At 34.2% G+C, this 21,603-nt stretch overlaps 1 protein-coding gene across 1 annotated transcript; it reads right to left on the reverse strand.

The window, feature by feature from the left end:
- Positions 1 to 6,306: 6,306 nt before the first annotated feature.
- LOC125682556 (sodium/potassium-transporting ATPase subunit alpha-like) lies at positions 6,307 to 20,897 on the reverse strand. Its single transcript, XM_048923200.2, has 20 exons — positions 20,790 to 20,897; positions 15,391 to 15,570; positions 14,910 to 15,113; positions 14,478 to 14,591; positions 13,685 to 13,819; positions 12,993 to 13,110; positions 12,629 to 12,897; positions 12,320 to 12,518; positions 12,071 to 12,182; positions 11,851 to 11,983; positions 11,551 to 11,743; positions 11,022 to 11,197; positions 10,769 to 10,908; positions 10,384 to 10,601; positions 10,095 to 10,196; positions 8,965 to 9,214; positions 8,673 to 8,847; positions 8,407 to 8,537; positions 8,174 to 8,275; positions 6,307 to 8,010 (listed from the first exon to the last, which is right to left on the reverse strand). The coding sequence occupies exons 1-20, from the start codon at positions 20,820 to 20,822 to the stop codon at positions 7,890 to 7,892; spliced, it is 3,105 nt and encodes a 1,034-aa protein (XP_048779157.1). The 5' UTR covers positions 20,823 to 20,897; the 3' UTR covers positions 6,307 to 7,889.
- Between the last annotated feature and the right edge of the window lie 706 nt (positions 20,898 to 21,603).

The raw sequence follows: 21,603 nt of genomic DNA on the forward strand, positions 1-21,603 counted from the left end.
TAACCATGAAAAAGTCCGTGCATCTGAGTCGGGTACGTAGTAGTTACCCCATATAATATTGTTGGTTATGTGCAGATACCCGATGGGTGTGGTCATAATGACCACGCCCATCGGGTATCTGAACTTATATGGGGTAAGTGACTTGTACCATAGTTTACTATTATTCATTATATTTTATTATAGCTTTCGGAAGCGCGGTCGCCTGTTTACAATATGATCCCAATTGTTATGTCTTTACATTACACTTTGTACACCATATATTTCTATCATAATGACTTTCTATCACCGAAAAATGTATGTTCATTAATTGTTTTTAAAAAGCCGTTTTTTAAAGTGCATATAAATGTTTGGACTGTTGATTTTGATATTTTTATTTAACACTTACGCATTCTCCGACTTTTAGTACCGGTATTGGCTTTAAAGAATTGAAATTTAAAAGTTCAAATAAAATTCCATGAACCCATATTCGTGCATTTTTCTGTTTAAAAATTTAGCAATATATTCAAGTGATGATGGTGGTTACTCTTTTGAAAATCCTATTGATATCCTTCATTCTAATACATATTTTGACTAAATTGGCTGGAAAAACATTTACATGTATATACAATAGATTTTTTAAAAATGGTGAAACATGAGAGAGAGAAAAATTAAGAATTGTAAGACGAGAAACCATAAAAGAAACACAAATCTGATTCACTCTGTCCGCTAAACAAGTTTATCTCTCAAACGCGTTCTTATCACGTGACTGTGTCTTTTATAAATGATACTAGTATTTCTACGTACACGTGTTTCTCGACTTGAGGAGAATATGGAAATAGAACGTCTTTGGGACGAGACCATTGACGATATTATCTTGTATCAAGGTTTAAGCGAGATTCAGTGCGAATATCTATAATGTATTTGGAGAACTTTGTCGGAGTCAGTTATCCGTGTTTGATATGTGCAATTTTGATCTGGAGGAACTTCATACATTGTACCATAGCTTGGCGTGCTTTCTTTTGTTAAAAGTGTGGGTTATCTGTACATAACCCACACTTTTCTTCAAACCCCGCCCACATTCTCGAAAAAACAAAAACAAAACAACATCACTGTCCACTGTATGAAGTTCCTCCAGATCAAAATTGCACATACCAAACACGGATAATTGACTCAGACTAAACTGTATTTTTTTTTTTATTTTACTAAATAATTCGTCGGCGCTGGATCCGCTTTTGGGTAAAGTAATGTTGCTTTAAAAAGACAATGTATGTACACATGTGGATATTGTTATGGCAAGCCCTTTTACTATTTATTCATAAAATAAGATATCTCTTTAAATAAGAGAGATATCTTTATTGGTTAAAGAGATATCTCTGTAAGTTAAAGAGATATCTTTTTACGCTAGGGAGATATTTCTTTTGTTTAAAGAGATATCTGTTGGTACGTTCATCCGCAAAACACACCGTGTAAAAAACTAAAAATACATAATAATGCTTTAGTATGAGGTATCAATATGAAATGGTGGATTCTGAGGATGACTTCCTGTTCTCTCTGTAATTTCTGCATTCCTTGTTCAAAATAAGCCTTTTGATTTTGCAAAATGTTGACCTCCTCATGACATTATTGCATAATATATTTTCCGTTCCATTTTCCGTTCCGCGTTTTAGCAACACCCCAGCCATCATGGTAAGATTTGCTTTGGCGGGCTTCCGTTGTAGGGAGGAGTAAGTATTCAAACTAATAAAAATATTGGAAAGAGATATCTCTTTCTCTTTGAGAGATATCTCTTTTTCAACGATTAAAGAGATATCTCTTATACTTTGAGAGATTCCTCTCTAGGAATTCTTAGAGAGATATCTCTCAAAGTAAAAGAGATATCTCTTTCACTTAGAGAGATATATCTTTAAGTGAAAGAGATATCTCTTAAAGTATAAGAGATATCTCTCTAAGTGAAAGAGATATCCCTTTAAGTGAAAGAGATATCTCTTAAAGTGTAAGAGATATCTCTATAAGTGAAAGAGATATCTCTCTAAGTAAAAGAGATATCTCTTATTTAGAGAGATATCTCTTAAGATTAAGAGATATCTCTCATTTTAAAGAGATATCTCTTTAAAATAAGAAATATCTTTTTAATTTAAAGAGATATCTTATTTTTCGAATAAATAGTAAAAGGGCTTGCCATATATTGTCGGTAAAATAAACAAGTCCTAATAATAAATCGGCGCAAATGTTTATGAATAGAGTTATCTCTGGACTTACTGCATATAAATAATAATTACTTCATATATACATCTTACCGAATTGTATTCGTATACATGTAATATGTTACTATCTAATTCTTCTTCCATGATTGAAAGTACTCGCGCCTCAGCAATCAGAGATTAGATAAGAATCTTATGTAATTATTATTGATATACAGCAAGTCAAAAGATAACTTCAGACACCAGTTTCTTCAAATAATGTTTAATGCCAACCGATGGACCGCCTAAAATATATCAGTCAACCCGAAATACCACATTAAAAAAATGAGAAGGGGGGGGGGCATTTAAATATGGGAACTTTCACAGGGGCCTGCGATGCTCGCCCATATTGCATTTTTTTTTTTATCATTACCATTAAAGTTTGGTTATACAATCTGTTTCGTTAGATTTTTTTTCAATTTGATTTCGATCCTTTTCAGTAGGTTTCGTTTCGTTTTGCATTTTACAGGCTCCTACCACAGGCACTTGTTTCTGTAAATGACTTATGACCTCTGTATTAGTATACAGAGGTCATAAGTCATTTACAGAAACAAGTGCCTGTGGCTCCTACTAGTAAACAAGTGTTGTGCTAAATACAGTTTAGAGAAATATCCTTTCGTTACTGCAAGGCTACATACCACTGCGGAGCTCTACTTGTATGAGGAGAACGGCCGGAGTTGTCGACTGCAGTATATGTGTTATGGGCAAGTTCAAAGCAGAATTCTCTCTTCAAAGAGTAGCAGTATCTTAGCAAGCCAAGTTTCTGATTCTCGAGTAATTGAATCGGACACTTGCCTTGCGAAGATGTTGTACATAATGAATGGTGTCACAAATCTTGTTTTGAGAGCTATCGTTTACTTCTCGTCCGTGTCGGTCCTACATGTGCGTTAGTTACCAGTCTGTATAACATAATCATACGAAATCATCTCATTTAATCCCGGTACAAATATCACAAAATGCCCTGATAAAAAGAAATTGAACTAACTATAGTTGAATGTTGGCTTGATTCTGTTCTCTGCAATGAATCCATAGATATGACATACGTTATCTATTTCCGAAGGATAATCCATAATGAGGTCTTTATCCCTGTTTAATTAAATATAATCTGAAATCCACATGTATATTATTATATAGTAATTGATTAAATCTGAAATCCACATGTATATTATTATATAGTAATTGATTATCAACTTTAATACCAGTGTCAATTAATTAATTGCTCTCTATTTCAACTCCTTTTGACTAGGGGGTAGAAAAAACGTTTTACTACTAAAACATCATATATTTTAAAATCCATATTGATATCCATAAATAATCATTTAATTTGTCAAATTACTATATACATGTATTAATGAGTAAACTTATCGGTCACCTGAATACTAGTGAAAAAGTATCAATATTGTTCTTTATTGTTGAAGACATACGTCTTATGGCATACATATGTGTTTACAAAAATAATAAACAAATTAACAATTGTATTGTATGGCATGGCATGACATTATATGGTATGTTACACAATACTGGTGTGAATTTATAGACAGAGAATGCTATATAAGTAAATCATTACGTAAATTAACGGCACAGTAAAGATATTTCCCCAAATTACACAACTCTTTGAAATTGTTTACACTTAATAATTGTATAAGTTTAAAAACAGATGGGTTTTTCCAATAATACCTCTTGATATATTTCCTGCGCAATTCAATAAAGTAAGGACATTTTAAAATAAAATGAAATTCATCCTCAATATCTAAATTACAAAGTTTACAATATCTTGCTACATTAAAATGACGTCCACTCTCAATGGCAAGATTATACAAAGACATTCTAATTCTACTAATGTGTTTTTGTTGTTGTTGTTTTTTTTTTTATATAAACATGTGGTATAGCCTTCATCAAGTAATATTGCAATGAAAAATAGTCATAAATGTACATATAAATTTTACATCTTGGTGAGGAGTTGATTTCTTCAACAATACTCTGCACAAAAATATCAGAAATTTTTTGCTTAATTATTGGGAAATAAGTATTACAATATACGCCATTATATTCTTGATTACACCAAATATGACCCAAACCTATATCAAATAGTTTGTTTTTTATATGGATAGCCCAATTAATCACACGATTTCCACCCTTGTCAGCTTTTTCACGTAAACTTTTGTAACGTGTTTTCAAAAATACAATTTTCACTTTGTAATAATTTAAACCAAAATTTTAAAATTCTAAATCAACGCACAATGTTCATGGACAGTCTGCCTGTTTCTACATACACCATAGCATTATTTGTATTTTTCCTGACACCCAGTACAGACTTCAAATATTCCAAGTGCACTTTTTCAACATCGTTTGCACTATGGCTGCCCCAAATTTCACAACTGTAATTACATGTAATTATACTTGCAATATATGTATCAAATAAGGATAACATTGTTTCTGTGCATGTTTAAATACATTTGGTTGACTTTAGATTCACTACTTCCATGGGCTATGAAATCTAGAAGAAAAAAAATCCTGTTCTGAATACCTAAGCTAAATTCTAATGTTCAGCAACAGTATAAAACAAGATGTTTTCTTAAAACTTCACTGCCCTCAAAACTACATACACTGATGAAAGATTTTAAATAATAGGTGTATTATCATTAAAACATCAAAATAAATGACTAATTTGGACTCATCCTAAAGTCATAACCCTGGGTTGTGATATTCACCATTTTTTGTATATCCTTTTCTGCTATTCCTAAGTATGCATTTAGATTTTATACAGTATCAGCAAACTTACAGATAAATACTATATATACAAAGTTTGACACAACCCTGGGGTCTAAACCCTTACTCTGGGGAAAATCAAATTTACAATGTTGGTAAAAGACTACCTGCTCTATCCATTCAGTTTCAATTAAGTATCAAAAGCACTAAAGAAAATGTAATATAAGTGTTTTACACATAAACACTATATATCAAGTTTGGCCCCATCCTGGGATCAGTACCCTTACCCCGGGGATTATGAAATTTACAATTTTGGTAGAGGCCTTCCTGCTCTACATCACTATACATTTAGTTTTTCTTACATGTGTGTGCTTCTTGAGATGAAGATTTATGAAAAATTGTCATTTTTGGGCAAATTTTGCCCTGCCCCTTAGGGCCCAGGAATCCTGAAATTTACAATTTATGTTCCCTTTGTTCCAAATATGTTTCATACCAAATTTGAAAAGAATTGGAATGATAGTTATCAAGAAGTTAAAAATGGCTATTGTTCACAAATTTAATAACTGACCATTTTGGCCCCACCCTGATACCAAAACCCCTACCCCTGGGATCATCAAATTTACAATTTTGGTAAAGGACTACCTGTTCTTTCTAAATATCTATTTACTTTCAATTCAGTATCAATAGCACTAAAGATGTTATTCAAGTATTTTACACATAAACACTATATAACAAGTTTGCCCCCACCCTCCTTCCTGCTCTACATCACTATGCTTTTAGTTTTTCTTTCATGTGTGCGTTTCTTTAGAAAAATTTTGAAAATTGGTCATTTTTGCCCTGCCCCTACGGCCCCAGGGGTGCAGGAATGATGTTTCATATCAAATTTGAACAGAATCGGACAGGTAGTTATTAAGAAGTTTAAAGTGTTCAATTGTTAATGCACGACGACGGACAAACCAATCGCATGGTTAATCTTCATTTCACATTTGCAATGATATAAGCAAAATAATGGTTATTTCCCTTTGTTTTGTCAAATAAACTTATGAAAATTCATTTACCCCCCACCCCCTTCTCCAAAATTTGATCACAAGAGCTTAAGTCAACAACAGCCTCTTCATCAGAAAATCTTTCTCAAGTCAACTTTTTATCCTCAAAGCTTACCCCAGCCTTGGGTTCAGCTTAAACCATGTTTCACAAGTGTGTGGTGTCCTTGTACATATACCTTGCATTTCCTGCAATGTACATGAACTAGTACGACGGTAATTATACTTGCAGTAATGTTCCACAGTTTTTATCGAAGCTCGAAATGTTTGAGCATTGTGTAATGCAAGGTAAATCCAAGTATGCAATCACACATAAAATAAACACAAAGAGAAACCATTTGACAAGTCCCTAAAAGGTTTATTGAAAATTGTGTTATTCTTCTACAAACAATTGACAGGTGAAATTCATGTTCTATAAAAATGAAAGACAAAACTCCACCTGAATGGACAAAAATGTTCTATATGAACCAGTAAACAAGGTTTGTGCTAAACACATGCAGTAAGATACACAATTTAGAGAAAGCTAAAATATTTCTTTGTCAGACTATACCACAATAGCTATGAAGAGTACCACTGTTCGAGGCTTTCTAGCAATACCCCTACAAGCTGTTGATGGTAAGCTACATCTGTGACAAAAGAATAGAAGTTCCAAATAAAATTAAATAGCTACCCATAATAATGGAACCCCTGACTTTTACATCACTATTCTGTATATGAAAGGACAAACAAAGCGAACAAGTGGGAAATACTAGGCAATTACTGTTGCACATTTTTTTTTTGCCGAGATTCAAAGTACTATGAATTGGAATTAATGGAAATCTGAAACAAGAAAATCTATTCTAAAATTTAATTGAATTTCCTAACTCTAATTATATAGATTATAGTATCTCTACCTACAATATTGCATTTTGTACATGTGATTTTGAAGTGTAGTCTACATATTTTGTACGCAAAATCTGGAATGTTCTCTCAATTCCTCAACACTTACAATAAACCATTATTTGGTAATATTTCAAAATATACAGTATCATATTCAGATTATATACTTCATATACAAACACCAATAATTTCATTCTTTGAATAATTTTTATAGTTTACATTGAAATAGTAAAATACATTTCATTACAGAGAGTTTAAATTTTTTTTTTAAATTAATCAATAAAATATATTACTATTCCCCATCATTTTAAAAATTTCAACAATGTTTAAATTTTTCCTGGTTACGGTATGTGCAATATTATTTACAAGGACCAATTCTTTCAGATCTGTACACTGAAAGATACTTTTGCATGATGTTCCAGATGAAAGGAGAGGATGTTACATCTTTGTGCCATTTGACAAGAATCAGAAAACTGCGTTTTTTGGTACATGAAGAAATGAACAGACTTCGAATATAAGATCACAATTTTTGGTTTTAAAAACACTCGCATATAAAATTAAAAAAAAAATTTATGCATGAAAAAATTAAAAAAAAAAAACTTGTGTAAAACATTTAAGTATCCTTTTTGTACATGAATTATGATTAGTACTAACTACAGTGATAAAATACTTGTGTACTTTCTCTCAGCCTCAGTGTACAATACCGTGATCTTAAAGAATGACATTTTAACAATTAAAACAGTTAGCAATATAAAAACCCATTTGCTTAATGTACAAAAAGTTCATGTTAACAACAACCACATACACCAACATTTATGAAAGTATTTAAGAAACAGAGTCATGTAGGATCGGGATACCCAATGTTTATAAACAATGCCAATATGTGTGTATATGTGATGGTATATTTATGTGGTCCGTCTCTTTAATAAATTCTCATAAATGTTGGTTAAAAGACTTCAAGTAAATCTTTTCTCATTCTCTACAAACACAAATATCTCTATTGAAATAGTCTGCACTTGCACATATTAAATGCCTTGCATTAATAGTATGTTTCCCGTTCCACAAAACCACCTGGATTGCGTCTAAGAACGTATTTTCGGCTTTCATCATAGATGAAGATTGCTATACTGAATGGGAAAGCGGGAAACCACCATGTCCATCTGTAAAAGAAAAACAACCATCCAGATTAGCTGCTCTACAAAACTTTCCACATCTGCTGTGTTGTTGTTTGAATTTGATACATTAGTGTACTTTTGATTACAGCAAGGTAAATTTAACAATTAAATTCAGCATTAATTTGGTATAAGCTGAGTAATACCATACCTGAGATTCTGCATACGAAGACCCTGTTCCAATCCTGGGCAGTAGGTCAAGAAAGCAGCAAGAAAAGTCTCAAAGAACAGACCAAAGGTCATGTGGTGGTTCCTAAAATTGGGCAATAAAATATACATGTTAAGTCAATGTTTCTTCTAGGAATTACATAATTCAAATATGTACATGTTTGACAAAATAATAATGTATGGCACACTTGTAGGAACAAAGTTATATATACTCACTTCATTCCCTGGTGGAAGAGTGACAATCTTCTAGTCTTACAAATGATTAAATCAGCCCACTGTACGACCACAATAGACACAAAGAAAGCAGTGTGGCAAGTGTACTCCAAAATCTTTCTCTGGCTGTAGGTCTGGAAAGAAAAGATTCAGCATCTTTAAAACCAACTACACTTAAGTGTCACAATCAAATTCTCTGGTAAAATTCATGCATGCAATATAAGACTTTAACATTTCTATTGCCATATCAAAGTATTTTAAGGACCTACCCATTCTTGTCCATAGGAGTCTTGTAAATCATTGACTGCTTGGGAGTCCCACTGTTCTCTCAATCCCAGAAGACGAGTCATCCAGAAGCCATTTTCACCCAGAATAACAAAGTAAACGAAGAATCCTGAGGAAGCCTGAATCATACCAATTTGTCCATAGGCCATGGAGATCAACCTGAAATTTACCACCTTCACTTACAGAAAATGTTGAGGCATGAAACTATTCAGTTATTAATAACTTGAAAAATTGTCTAATGTATTGGTGAATTTAACATTTTGCAATGACAAGCACCTTTCATTGACAAGTTTATCCTTGAATGGATCACGGGGCTGTCTCTTCATGATGTCACTTTCAGCACCTTCATAAGCCATGGAAATAGCTGGTACCATGTCAGTTCCCAAGTCAATACACAAAATGGTGATGGTTCCAAGTGGTAGAGGGATGTCCAAAAGAATGAAGAACAAGAAGGGGGAGATCTCGGGAATGTTGGAGGTTAAGGTGTAGGCAATTGATTTCTTCAAGTTGTCAAAGATCAAACGCCCTACAAAAAAGAAAAAAATGACTAGATATGATAATGACACAAACACCTCTGCTGGCAACAGTTTCAATTCAAAATGTCCATTGAAACCATAAAATCTTTTAAAACTTTCTTTGCCCAAGGGCCATAATTCTGCCAAAAGTTATTTGCCGACTAGAACCATATACATGTAAATACTTGACTTGTGTATACTCATGATATATCTTTATCTCAAATTTTAATTCAAAATATCTGTATGAAATTGTGAATTGTTAATTTTTCAGCATCTAAGTGACTCAACTCTTCGAAAAGTTATTTCACTGGAACCAAATATGAACTTGACCTGCATATTTTTTCTGCAGTACATGTATCTATATCTCAAATTTTAATTCAGAATGTTCATGTGTGACTAAGATAGTAAACAGAACCTCTGAATTGTTTGAAATTTGAAAGCCCATGAGGCACAACTCTGCCAATAATTATTCAATCACAATTAAATAAGAACTGGATCTGGATATTCTCATGCATCTATATACCAAATTTCAGTTGACTATGCGTATATGTAGCAGAGATAATGAACAGAAACTGACACATGATGGACTGATGGAAATAGGTAATACTATACCATGTTCCAGCGGCTTTACGGTGGGACATAAAAAGGTATGGTATATCTTGTTCCTTGAGGAGCATTTACACATTCAAACTTATCACCAGTCGAAAAGCTTCAATCATGCTTTGCATGTGAATATCATCAAACACTACTGTCATCACTTCATTAAATTTTTAAACTCAATGAAATATGTTTGTTTTGACTGTGAACAATTCTCTACTATCAGGTAAACAGGCCAGCATCTTAACTAAACATACTAGAGCCTTTTGGTGACTAGATGCAAACAAATCATACCTTCTTCTACTCCTGTGACGATGGAGGCAAAGTTGTCGTCCAACAAGATCATGTCAGCAGCCTGCTTACTCACATCAGATCCAGCAATACCCATAGCAACACCTGAATTCAATAGACATCAACCACTCGTCAATTTTTTGTAGAAAACGAAATGGACACGATTATCATATTTTCTGACAATGTTCCTCTACATTTACCTACTTTTGTTCTGTTTAAATCTCTATGTCATCAAAATCTACTACATCAGCAAGAAACTACTGTAAATGTTAACGCCAATTGTTTAGCATACCAATGTCGGCTTTTTTCAGAGCAGGAGAATCATTGACACCATCACCAGTTACAGCCACAATGGCCCCTTGACGCTGGCAACCTTCTACAATGATCAGTTTCTGCTGGGGTGAGGTACGGGCAAACACAATTTCAGAATGGTTCTTCAGAACTTCATCAATCTGGGCAGGAGTCATGTCTCTCAAGTCACTACCATGAATGACAGCAGCCTTGGCACCACTACAAGACACGAGTAGAGTAGTTGTAGTCTAAACACTCTTGTGTTATGATCACCATAATTTCTTTCCAAAGTAACCTTTCATAATCTCATTTACATTCTCATCATCTACATGTATGAGAAACATGTTAAAAGAATGAAGACTGCATACAAAATTTGTACAGAATACCTAGTGTCCTGAATTTCCTCAACTGGGACACCACGTTCAGCTGCAAGATCCTCAATAGTTTTGCTTCCTTCGGAGATGATTCCGACACCTTTAGCAATGGCTTTGGCAGTGATTGGGTGATCACCAGTAACCATGATAACCTGGAAAAACAAATCAATCAAAATACTGGGGAATGCGGATTTGGCACACATACGAATCTTTTTAAAAAAAAAAAAAAAAGTATTTTCAAATCATTGATCAAATTAATTTAAACCTTAATTCCAGCACTCCTGCATTTTCCAACAGCATCAGGGACAGCTGCTCTTGGAGGATCAATCATAGACATAAGGCCGACAAATCGGAGTCCAGTCAAGGGGAAGTTGGCATCATCAGAATCATATGGGTATCCTGGTGGGTACTGATCAGAGGGCAGGAAGAAGTCACAGAATCCTGTCAAGTAACATCATTCAAATTGATAGCTAGGGCTATTATATTAACAAGAGTTGTAAGAAGACAACATAGGTCTTCGGGAAGTATAACTCTACTTATCCTATCTCCATTGGTAGTGGAGGTCAAAGTAGGTAGAGTCCAAGTTCAATAGTCTTGATACCAAATAAAAGACCTGGGCATGAGAAATCTATGTGCAATATCAAAGCCCAATCCCCCTGGGTTAAAGAAACATAGCCATCCTCTGAAAGTGTTGCAATGTAATGGTGATGCATTTGTCGTGGTTAGCTAAAAACCAAACTTTAAACGAACAAATACTGAAGATGTATTTAAACATCAGTTAAATGTGAACATACCTAACACACGTTCACCAAGACCTCCCAATTCCATGTAAGCATTATTGAATGCTTCCCTGAAGTTATCGTCCATTGGTACATCTTTTCCATGCATCAGAATAGTAGAACATCTTTCCAAGATTCTTTCAGGGGCTCCCTTCATCACAAGCAGACTTCTGGGATCATTAGGATTCTCAGTGTCATGAACAGATACCTATATGAAAAGAAACCACAACTTCAGAGACAAAGGTTTTTGTTTATATTATGTGGCAATCTATAAGAAAATAATTATCTGAACAATCAGTATTGCAAACATCTTGCCTGGTATTTGTTGGTTGAGTTGAATGGAATTTCACAGATCTTCTTATTTCTGTTTCTATACTCCGTCACTTTTCCAATGGACAGCTCAACACACTTCAGAAGGGCAGACTCTGATGCATCACCATTACATTCTCTGTGAATTATGGAAGACATAGATCAAATGACAACAAATGCAAAGCAGGGCAATTTCCAAATAAATTTCACATGCAAAAAGTTTAACCTCTTCAAGACTGGCAAGTGTTCTTGGTTCGCAATGAATTCAGCACGGTTACACAACATAGAAATGCGGGCAAGAGCCATCCAAGTCTCATCTGTGCTGCTGTAGGCTGCATCTGACATGTAAAATTCATACATTATTTCTGATATCAATTATGACACACATTTTAAATTCTAATGTACTGTGGTCACAAAACTCTAGCGTAAAAAAAAATTATTGCAGAGGAAAATCATCCGCAGAAAAACAACTTACTGGTCTGGTCATCACTAGTATCAGCCTCCACAATTTTGCCATCAAACCACATATGAGCGACAGTCATTCTGTTCTGTGTCAGAGTTCCAGTCTTATCAGAACAAATGGTAGAGGTGGATCCAAGAGTTTCTACAGCTTCTAAATTCTTGACCAAACAGTTTTTCTTTGCCATTCTTTTAGCAGTAAGTGTCAAACAAACCTAAACAAAGATCACCATTCTGTTACAGTAAGAAGGAACTAGGTTACAACCAGATTTGAAGGTAACTGACAATATTCAATTTATAAAAGAAAATCCATTCAAGTACTTACTGTGACAGTAGCCAAAAGACCCTCTGGTACATTGGCAACAATGATACCAATTAAAAAGATGACAGCATCCAACCAAAAGTATTCCAGAATGAAAGCAATGATGAAGAATGAAACACCCAAAAACACAGCGACACCTGTTACAATGTGGATGAAATGGGCAATTTCCTTGGCAATGGGGGTTTCTCCAACTTCCAATCCAGATGCCAAGTTAGCAATACGACCCATGACAGTCATGTCACCACAGCGGATCACAACACCCCTGCATGTACCTAAATAACAATATGTGGTGAGTCCCTGCTACATTTTCCATAATTAAAAATCAAATCTTTTGAAGAGATTGTTGGTTTAACAATTCGAAAAGTACCTTCTACGGCATTAGTTGAGAAGAATGCAATATTTCTTGTTTCCAATGGGTTATCATTTGTGAAATCGGGAGTTCTAGTCTGGGGTTCTGATTCTCCAGTCAGGGAGGAGTTATCTACCTGTAACATACATATTCAAAATCTGTAGCTTTAATCCTATTCACCTTCATTTTTGTATTTAAAAAGCTTTGGCCAATCTAATTACCAAAATCAATTGCCCTCAAATTTTTATTGTTTACACTTTAAAAGGACATGGACTTTAATTTTCTGTGCAGTAAATCAAAGGCTTTTGTAGGGGTGGATCTGTTGCTCTCTGGTCTGTCCAAATATTTTTCAAAGAGAGTTATAGATCTGAAGTTTCTATATTGCCATGCTGCAGTGTTCGAAATTTGGGTTTTTGCCATGTTTAACATGTGACAAATAATTTCATATTAAATCAAATATCTAACAGGACTCAACACTAACTTTAAAAAGAACTAGATCAGTTGGACCAGTAGCTTAAAATTGTACTAAACTTGACCTTTTTTATATCACATGTACTTCTCTATTTCTCGGTATCTTTGTTTGGAAGACTAAACCAAGGTTTAACTATTAAGAGTTGGCTGGACGTGCCTTATAGTCGAGTCCCGTGTTGATTTTTTTAAAACCAAAATTGTGTCAATGCCTGTTCTTTAACTTTTAATTTCTATTATACCTTGAAACCATGGGCAGTAATAACACGGACATCAGCTGGCACTCTGTCTCCAAACTTGACATCAAGGACATCTCCCACAACTATTTCTTCAGCCTTAACATTTAAAACTTTTCCATTTCTGGTTACAACAGCAAACTGAAAAATTGTTACATATAAAAATCAGTGAAAAAATAGAACAATATGCATCAATAATACATATGATAAAGCTGCTCAAATATAATTATGTACATGTCAGAATTTATTGAAAAATAAGTCCACAAAAATAAATAAAAAATGTTATGGAATACTGGGTTAAATCTGAGACTGCGTCCTCAAACTAATTTTTAAAATTGTCTATGTAATTCCTCTCTTTGCTGTCTAGGAACGTCTATAATGCTGAAATCCCCAATACTATCAAAATTCTCATCATATAAAGGATGGACTCTTCTCTGTCAAACACCACCTTGCTTTCTTTTTCGCTTTCTTTGAAATTTATCTATAATTCTTACTTTCTACACAATCCTCACCAAGTAATTCAAGAATATTTTATAATGGATGTTATCCAGTATGTCAATCTACCCAGAATACATTACAAAAGATTTTGCCCAGAAAATACTTTCAATTAAGTATTTCCAAGTAACTTTCAACCTGTATCAGAAATCACTACACCAATCTACTGTGTTGAAGGGTTAAATCATTAGTCTTATCAAACGAAATTCTAAATGCTGGGTTTCCTATTTTTTAGTCTGAAAACTGAAACAGGTAAAGTACTAGTATTCAGTTATCTCTTTTTAAAAAAAGTAAATGTACGCACCTGGGGAACCATACTTTTGAAGCTTTCCATAATTTTTGAACTTTTCGCTTCTTGGTAATATGAGAAAATGCCAGTAACTAACACGACGGCCGTCAACACTATGCCCAAGTACAACTGAAATCAAAAGATCTGTGTTATTACATAGAAGATGAATGTGACAGGTAATAATTTATCATATGAATGTCAACATTTTTTGGGGGGAAAAAACAAAACAAAAACACTTTCTTCAAGATAATGACAGAAAATGAGTGGAATTTAATTTCAAAGTTTGAAGAAGCTCGATACCATTCAACAAAAATCATCCAAATTTACTGTGTAAATATTATCAATAAAATGGAGAGTAGTGTAATTAACATAAGAATGTATCCATTACTTTAAATTTCTTTCAATGAATTGAGCTTCCAAAAGTACATGATTCACTTGGTTACTTACATTATCACCTGGTGGATCATCATAGGCACTAGCCTGAATAGAATAAGCTATAAAACAGAGAATGGCACCTATCCACAGAAGTAATGAGAATCCTCCAAATAAGAGTTTGCAGAACTTGACCCATTCAGGAGTGGTAGGAGGAGGAGTCAGAGCATTGGGGCCATCTCTCTCCAGGATTTCTTTGGCTCTCTGCTCTGTTAATCCCTGTAATCAAGATAAAAAAATTAAAAGCTTGATGTGTGAATTATTCATTGCACAAAATGTGGGAGACGACCAAGATGTGCAAAGCAATATGCCCCTCCTTCTACGATGGGGGCATCTCTCTCTCTCAACACTTCTGCTTAGAAAAATTTGTGTCAGCTGTAATAATATAAAGTAACTATCAAAATTGTCTAGCAAATCTGATTTGATGTCTTTGGTCAGAAGTCTCTATCTATAACTTTAAGCAATGCTATTCTAAATTTACTGAAGAAAATCATACCATTGTAGGGTCAGTGCCTAGCCTAACATATAATTCTTCAATAGGGATTTTATGTTCATCCATTTCAATTTCTTGTTTGAGTTCATCAAGATTTTCTTTCTTGGACTTCTTCTTCTTCCCCTTCTTGGGGTCCTCTCCTCCTGGAGTGACAGCATAGCGGTAGCTGTCAGCCCGCGGGTTCTGCAAATAAAGAAACATTAAAATCATACATTGGGAAGTACCATAACCAAACGTGCACAATTACTTGCACTACGTATTCACTTCAGGTTCAAGAAGAAAAACCAGTATGTGAAAACAGACAGAACAAACACAGCCTATGCAAAACTTTAGTTGTGGGGCATAAAAATCCAACAATTTCCACTAATATACATATAAGTTCATGATTATATGTATATTACAGTCTTCACAAAAACTCAGTGGTCCGAAGACCGAGGCCAGTGAATTTTACGGTCGGGTCAGTGAAAATTAAAAATCAGGAAGTCCGATGGGCTTGTAGACTTTTTGTAAGTCACGTTAAATATAATGTTGGATTTAGATATTCTAAACGTCTTATTTGCTTAAATTTTCCATCAAAATAAAAATAAATAAAAAAAATAACACATAAAGTAAGTGTTTGGACATCGTGGTTTGTTTATTTCGTAAAAAACGATAACTATACTATACTTGTAATTGTCAAGATAACTTGTACGTTGATCACGTGAATATTAAACGAACAACTTGTTGAAACAACAAAAATGGCCATGTTCAGTATCGCACCGCACACCGGTAATTGTTGGTTTATGGCATTGTCCAATTAAAATGAACTTAGTCAATTGCAGTTATCTCTGATTTTATGCAATTTCTATAGTTTATAGAATTAATTATCTCAGAGAAGGCTACTTCCTAAGGTGCGTTCGGGCTGTTTTCATGTTTGTGAAAAATACGTGAATTTTTAGTCTTGTTGTTTGCTGGCGAAGAGAAAGAGAAAATACTGTTTACGGTGTTGTTTTTCTGGTATCGACAGAAAGGATGTCTTCGGGTGGATATGAACAGGGTTCGAAATTAACTTTTTCAAGCACTAGTCCGTACGGACTAGTCACTGTTGATGTTCACTAGTCCGCAAAGCATTTCACTAGTCCGTCCAGTACATCATATTAGATGATCTTCATTTTATTCAACAGTATTTAATGAAACCAAACACATCACAGTTGCAATCAATTTAATTTCTGACACGTACAGAAGAAAGAGACCACCATATTTTATTTCGCATTCAAGATCTTCAGAAGCATACAATATTAACCTCCGAGTTAATCCTATTATAAACATCCATAAGTGCGCTCGAGATCAACATTCCTGTTGTTTTGGTGCTCAGATCTTAGAGCCACAGGAGTTTGAAATTTTATCAATAAAGTCAATAAAATTCACTCGATTGACAAGTCATGAGCTATAGTGTTATGAACTACTGTGTTAGAGTCGCGAATGACGAGAACATGTGCGCACAAACATGCATGTTCTCAGACCACACTACCTGCAATTCTTGCACCTAGAATACGTTCTTGTGATGTGTACTCGGCGTTCGGAATTGGCAGGAATTTGACAATTTGTGCACGTTCGAAGAATGGCGGTCTCGAATGCACTCCATGTGTTTGGAAGCTCAGGATGTCATAGTCACACAAACACTTAACCATGCAGGTAATTAATCGACCATAAGTTCAAACATCTAAGAGACTCGGACAAATCTTGCTAAAAATCTTTACCATATTCAAGATTGATTTCCGGATTTTCACTAGTCCGTATGGACTAGTGCTATAGAGAATTCACTAGTCCAACACGTTTTTTACTAGTCTCGGACTTACAGACATGAGTTAATTTCGAACCCTGATGAATACGAGTAATAACCATAGTTTCGGTTATTTAATTGTACACTTTTACAATGCATTCCATAATATATGTGATAAACATATGAAAATTTAGGGGGCCAGTAAATTTCAGTGTGGGCCAGTAAATTCAGACAGTTAATTGGTCCGACTGGCCAGCAAGTTTTAAATGTTTTCGTGAAGACTGATATTAGAATATATAAAGAGGATTTAAAAAAATAAATAAAACTATTACACAGCTTTTGAGGCAAGGTGCCCTTTAAAAGAACCTTGCTGAAATCCCTGCTGCATATCCAGCTACGACTTTGAACCTCAGCTTTCCCTGCATATCTGATTTTTCTGATGTTCTCCTTTTGCCTAGTTTAATAACTCCTTTTCCATACTGCTATGTTTAAATCTTGACTTTCATATCAAAATTTTATTTGAACATGCCTATCCTGTAGGGCTGGGACGATTCAGGGTTAGCTCGATTAGGCTTGGTTTCGATTCGGTTCATATTAGGTCCAATATATCTAATGACAGCACAAAAATTATCAATTTTAATGAGTAGCATACTTGATTTAATTCTATTCAAGTTGGATAACTATATGTGGTGATTTGTAAACATCTCTATTTATAACGACATTTTATAACTTTGATAGAAAAAAGAAAACATTGGCAGTCTATTAGAATTTGTTATATTAATGGCAAATCAATGAATCAAAGTTTATGTTACATATGTATATTCTGCAATGACAAAAACTTTTCCCGTATTTAACACACCGATTGCAAATAAATCCACTCACCGACGCATTTCGTAGTTTGAGAAAGGTACTCCATTATAATTTTTGACTGGTATTTGATGTAAGTGACCTGTACGACTTGTCTTCAATCGTTTTAAAACAAAATTTGCACGTTTTAATGGGCTTCAAAATATTTAGCATAAATAGCTAACTAATAAACATATTTTCAAAATTGAAGAGTTCCAACTTTCTGATTGGTTGTTTATAATCAATAAATTATCATATTTTACGATGATATTTCTGAGAGTTTGCCCACGGGTGATGAGTAAAAAACGAGATCACCCGTGAGTATTCGACGATGATTTCACCCCTACACTGACAGAAATGCTATATGTCATGTAAAGATAAACTTCAATGATCTTACGGACCATATTCTGTTGGTATCTGAGTGGTTAAAATGCTAAATCTCAACACAGTAGTGATTTAAATCTCTGTTGCATAAAAATCCACGTTTTGCATATCACTCGGACGCCATATTTGTTATTTTGGTGTATGTAAAATCTAAACCGAATCGAAATCCGGAATTTGTAATCGGTGCATCGAATCGAATCTCAGTGCACCAAAGTTTTTGATGCAACTCGCAGCCCTACTATCCTGATTAAATTTTGTTCCGACATCTTCACTAATATATACCCAAAGAATTTTATCATTCCAGATGGAATTCTTTTGGTCTTCCATGTTATTGTACTTCTGTTTGAATGTTATAAATTACTTCCAAAAGTTGCATGTACTCTAGTATTAAATTCTGCTGTACTATATTCTTACTAAAATTATACAACCTTAAATACACTCTATTTCAAAACAAACTTTGGGAAAATGTCTATTTGAAACTTGTAAAACAATTCTTCCTAAACATTTTATATCAAGCAAAAAAGTTATTTATCTCAAGAAAAATATCAGCTTGTCTCACATGAAACTGCCTGAATCTGAACAAGAATTTCCAGGATTATCTTTGATCATCCATAGTTTGACAAGAACTTTGAGGTAATTACTGTTGTGCAACCTTATGTAGAAATTTGTGGACAATTCAATAAATCTGGAATTAGAAACTGCAGAAATGGACATGACATATCATAAAATTGAGTGTTTCTGACAACTTCTATACAGAGGACGGAATGACATTTTCTGTGAAAAATTTGTTTTAGAAATTTAAAAATAGAAAAATCCAATGTTAGAAGTCAGGTAAAAAAAATTAGTCCAGCAAATTTATGAAACTTTACAGGGCAGTTGCTGGATAGATTTTTGACCAGTTTCAAGAACTCTGCTTAGATTGTGAAACATGTATCCATCAGTCCTTGAAGGGTTTCCAATACATAAATACATCATTACACACATTCGTGTTTCTAAGCATCTGGTCTATTTTCATTATATACATGTACTCCAAACTAATAGAAACACAAAGCAAACTCCTTTTTGCCATTTGGAAAAAAAGTTAGCCTGGACATCTGAAGCCTGATATGATTTTAAACATGAATTTAAAAAATATATATATATATTAATATAACGGCAACACTAATATTTGTGCAGCATCTAATTAATAATGATTGATGATTGATAGTTTGAAATAATTCTTTATCTCGGAGGTTACTTTCCCCACATAGTCAGCAAAAAGCAGTGGTTGGTCTGATGGATGGTAAATTTGTAGTGCTAGTTACATAATGTGACACAATTACCCTAAAGGTGTTTACTTAACATTTACATGGTCAGGGAGGTGTACCCTGTGCTTGAAGATAATGGGCAATATTACATAATTTCATGTTCCAAGATAAAATAAGTGTTTTCACAGTAGACATATACCTTCACTGATTCCTTGAAACAACTTCATCATGAGTTGTAACCTGAATTTGTCTAATTATTAAAAAATACGATATTCAGACAAGACTTGTCAGTTAATTTAACACAATTCTTTTGGCATGCTAACTTTTTTTAAGACTGCTAATTTGTCACTTGCACGTATATTATTGGGAATTCAATGCTAATTCTTCACTTGCAAATATACTATAGGGAATTCAATTTCTAACATCTAGACTTAACACAAGCCTACTGTCTTGAATTAATTTGCATAAAATATTTGCATTCACACTTGGCAAGCCATTACATAACTTATTCAATGTAACAGTGATTGCATTCTTGTACATATGCTATATAAAAGACTATATATATCATCAGCTGACAGCCTGTCTTGTGTTTGCTGAAGCGTAAACTTCAGTGGTGAAATGACCTCTAAATCGTAGTGACCTTTCCTTTTTTCACGTGCAGGAAATGAGACAATAGAGTGCAAATTACCACACTTCACGAACATATTAATACCGAGTAACCAAACTTTATTGAATTACGACCCACCAAATTAAAACAAGCAGTTGATATGCACATTTTGCATCAAAATATACTTTTAACAAGCGAGCTTTATGAATATTCATAAGCACACCCTGACAGTAATTTTCCAAAATAAACAGGAAACACAGTATATTGAACATCAACCTAGTTAAATATATTTGTTACATATGAATTGACCATAGCTTTCCACAATCAATTGCAAATGAAAATTTATTTCCGATATATATGCTGGTCATGACAGAAGAACAACCGACGGTAAGCGTACCCACAGTGGCTATCACCTTTAGCGCAGTTTTGGAAGAATAACTCGAAAAGATATACCTCATGTAACTTATTAACTCTGTGATAACATGATACACGATTGTAAAATTGAAGAAAAATAAATAACACATTTTCCTTTTCACTATAAAAACAATATTCTCACCTGTTGTTGCGATTTCACCTTGGTCGACGCCATCTCAGTCCAGGCGGTCACTGAAAGGAACTCTGACGCTGCAGACAGCCAATGAAATACTGGTATGTCGTGACGTCACACACGGTTTTCGACAAAATATCGTGTAAAACAATCAGCAATTCAATTCTTGATATTTGTTAATCGAAATAATATCAAAGCAATTATTTGAAGGAATTGAGAAATCGTGCAATCTTTACGAATGTCGAAATATTTCGAAATAAATTCAAATCACGTGACTTTAGGACATGTATTAAGGCGTACATATACTAGTCGTGTTATCACAATGTGTGATGTGTAGGTATAGGCCAACATTGGGGTGGACCACAGGCACATGTTTCAGTTATACTATATAATATATAGTATAGCTTGCAAAGTTTATGAAACAAGCGCCTGTGGGATGAACCCCCGTGTCACCCCCCCAGGCTCTCTTTTCCTATTTTCTGACTCCCTTCTCAGTCTTAATTTTCTCCATCCATTTCCTTTCTTCTCTTTCCGATCCTTCCCAACCCCTTTTACCCTGTTCTACTTGAAAGTCCAAGGGGTTAACTCGGGGTAGAGATGGGAGAGGGGGGGGGGGGTAAAAGAGATTTTGCTGGGATGGGAAGTGAAGTGGTCGTGTCACATCTACTTGCTTAGGGATTTAGATACCATAATAACATATCCCGAAGAAGGGAGGAGAGGTGTGCCCTTTGGATACTAAATAAAAATAATGGATCAGAGTATACTAATTATATTCCATTTCAAATCATTTGCTAAATGACTGTGTGATGCGTACAGTGTGTGT

The sequence above is a fragment of the Ostrea edulis genome, chromosome 2, assembly GCF_947568905.1.
Source record: "Ostrea edulis chromosome 2, xbOstEdul1.1, whole genome shotgun sequence".
Lineage (NCBI taxonomy): Eukaryota > Metazoa > Mollusca > Bivalvia > Ostreida > Ostreidae > Ostrea > Ostrea edulis.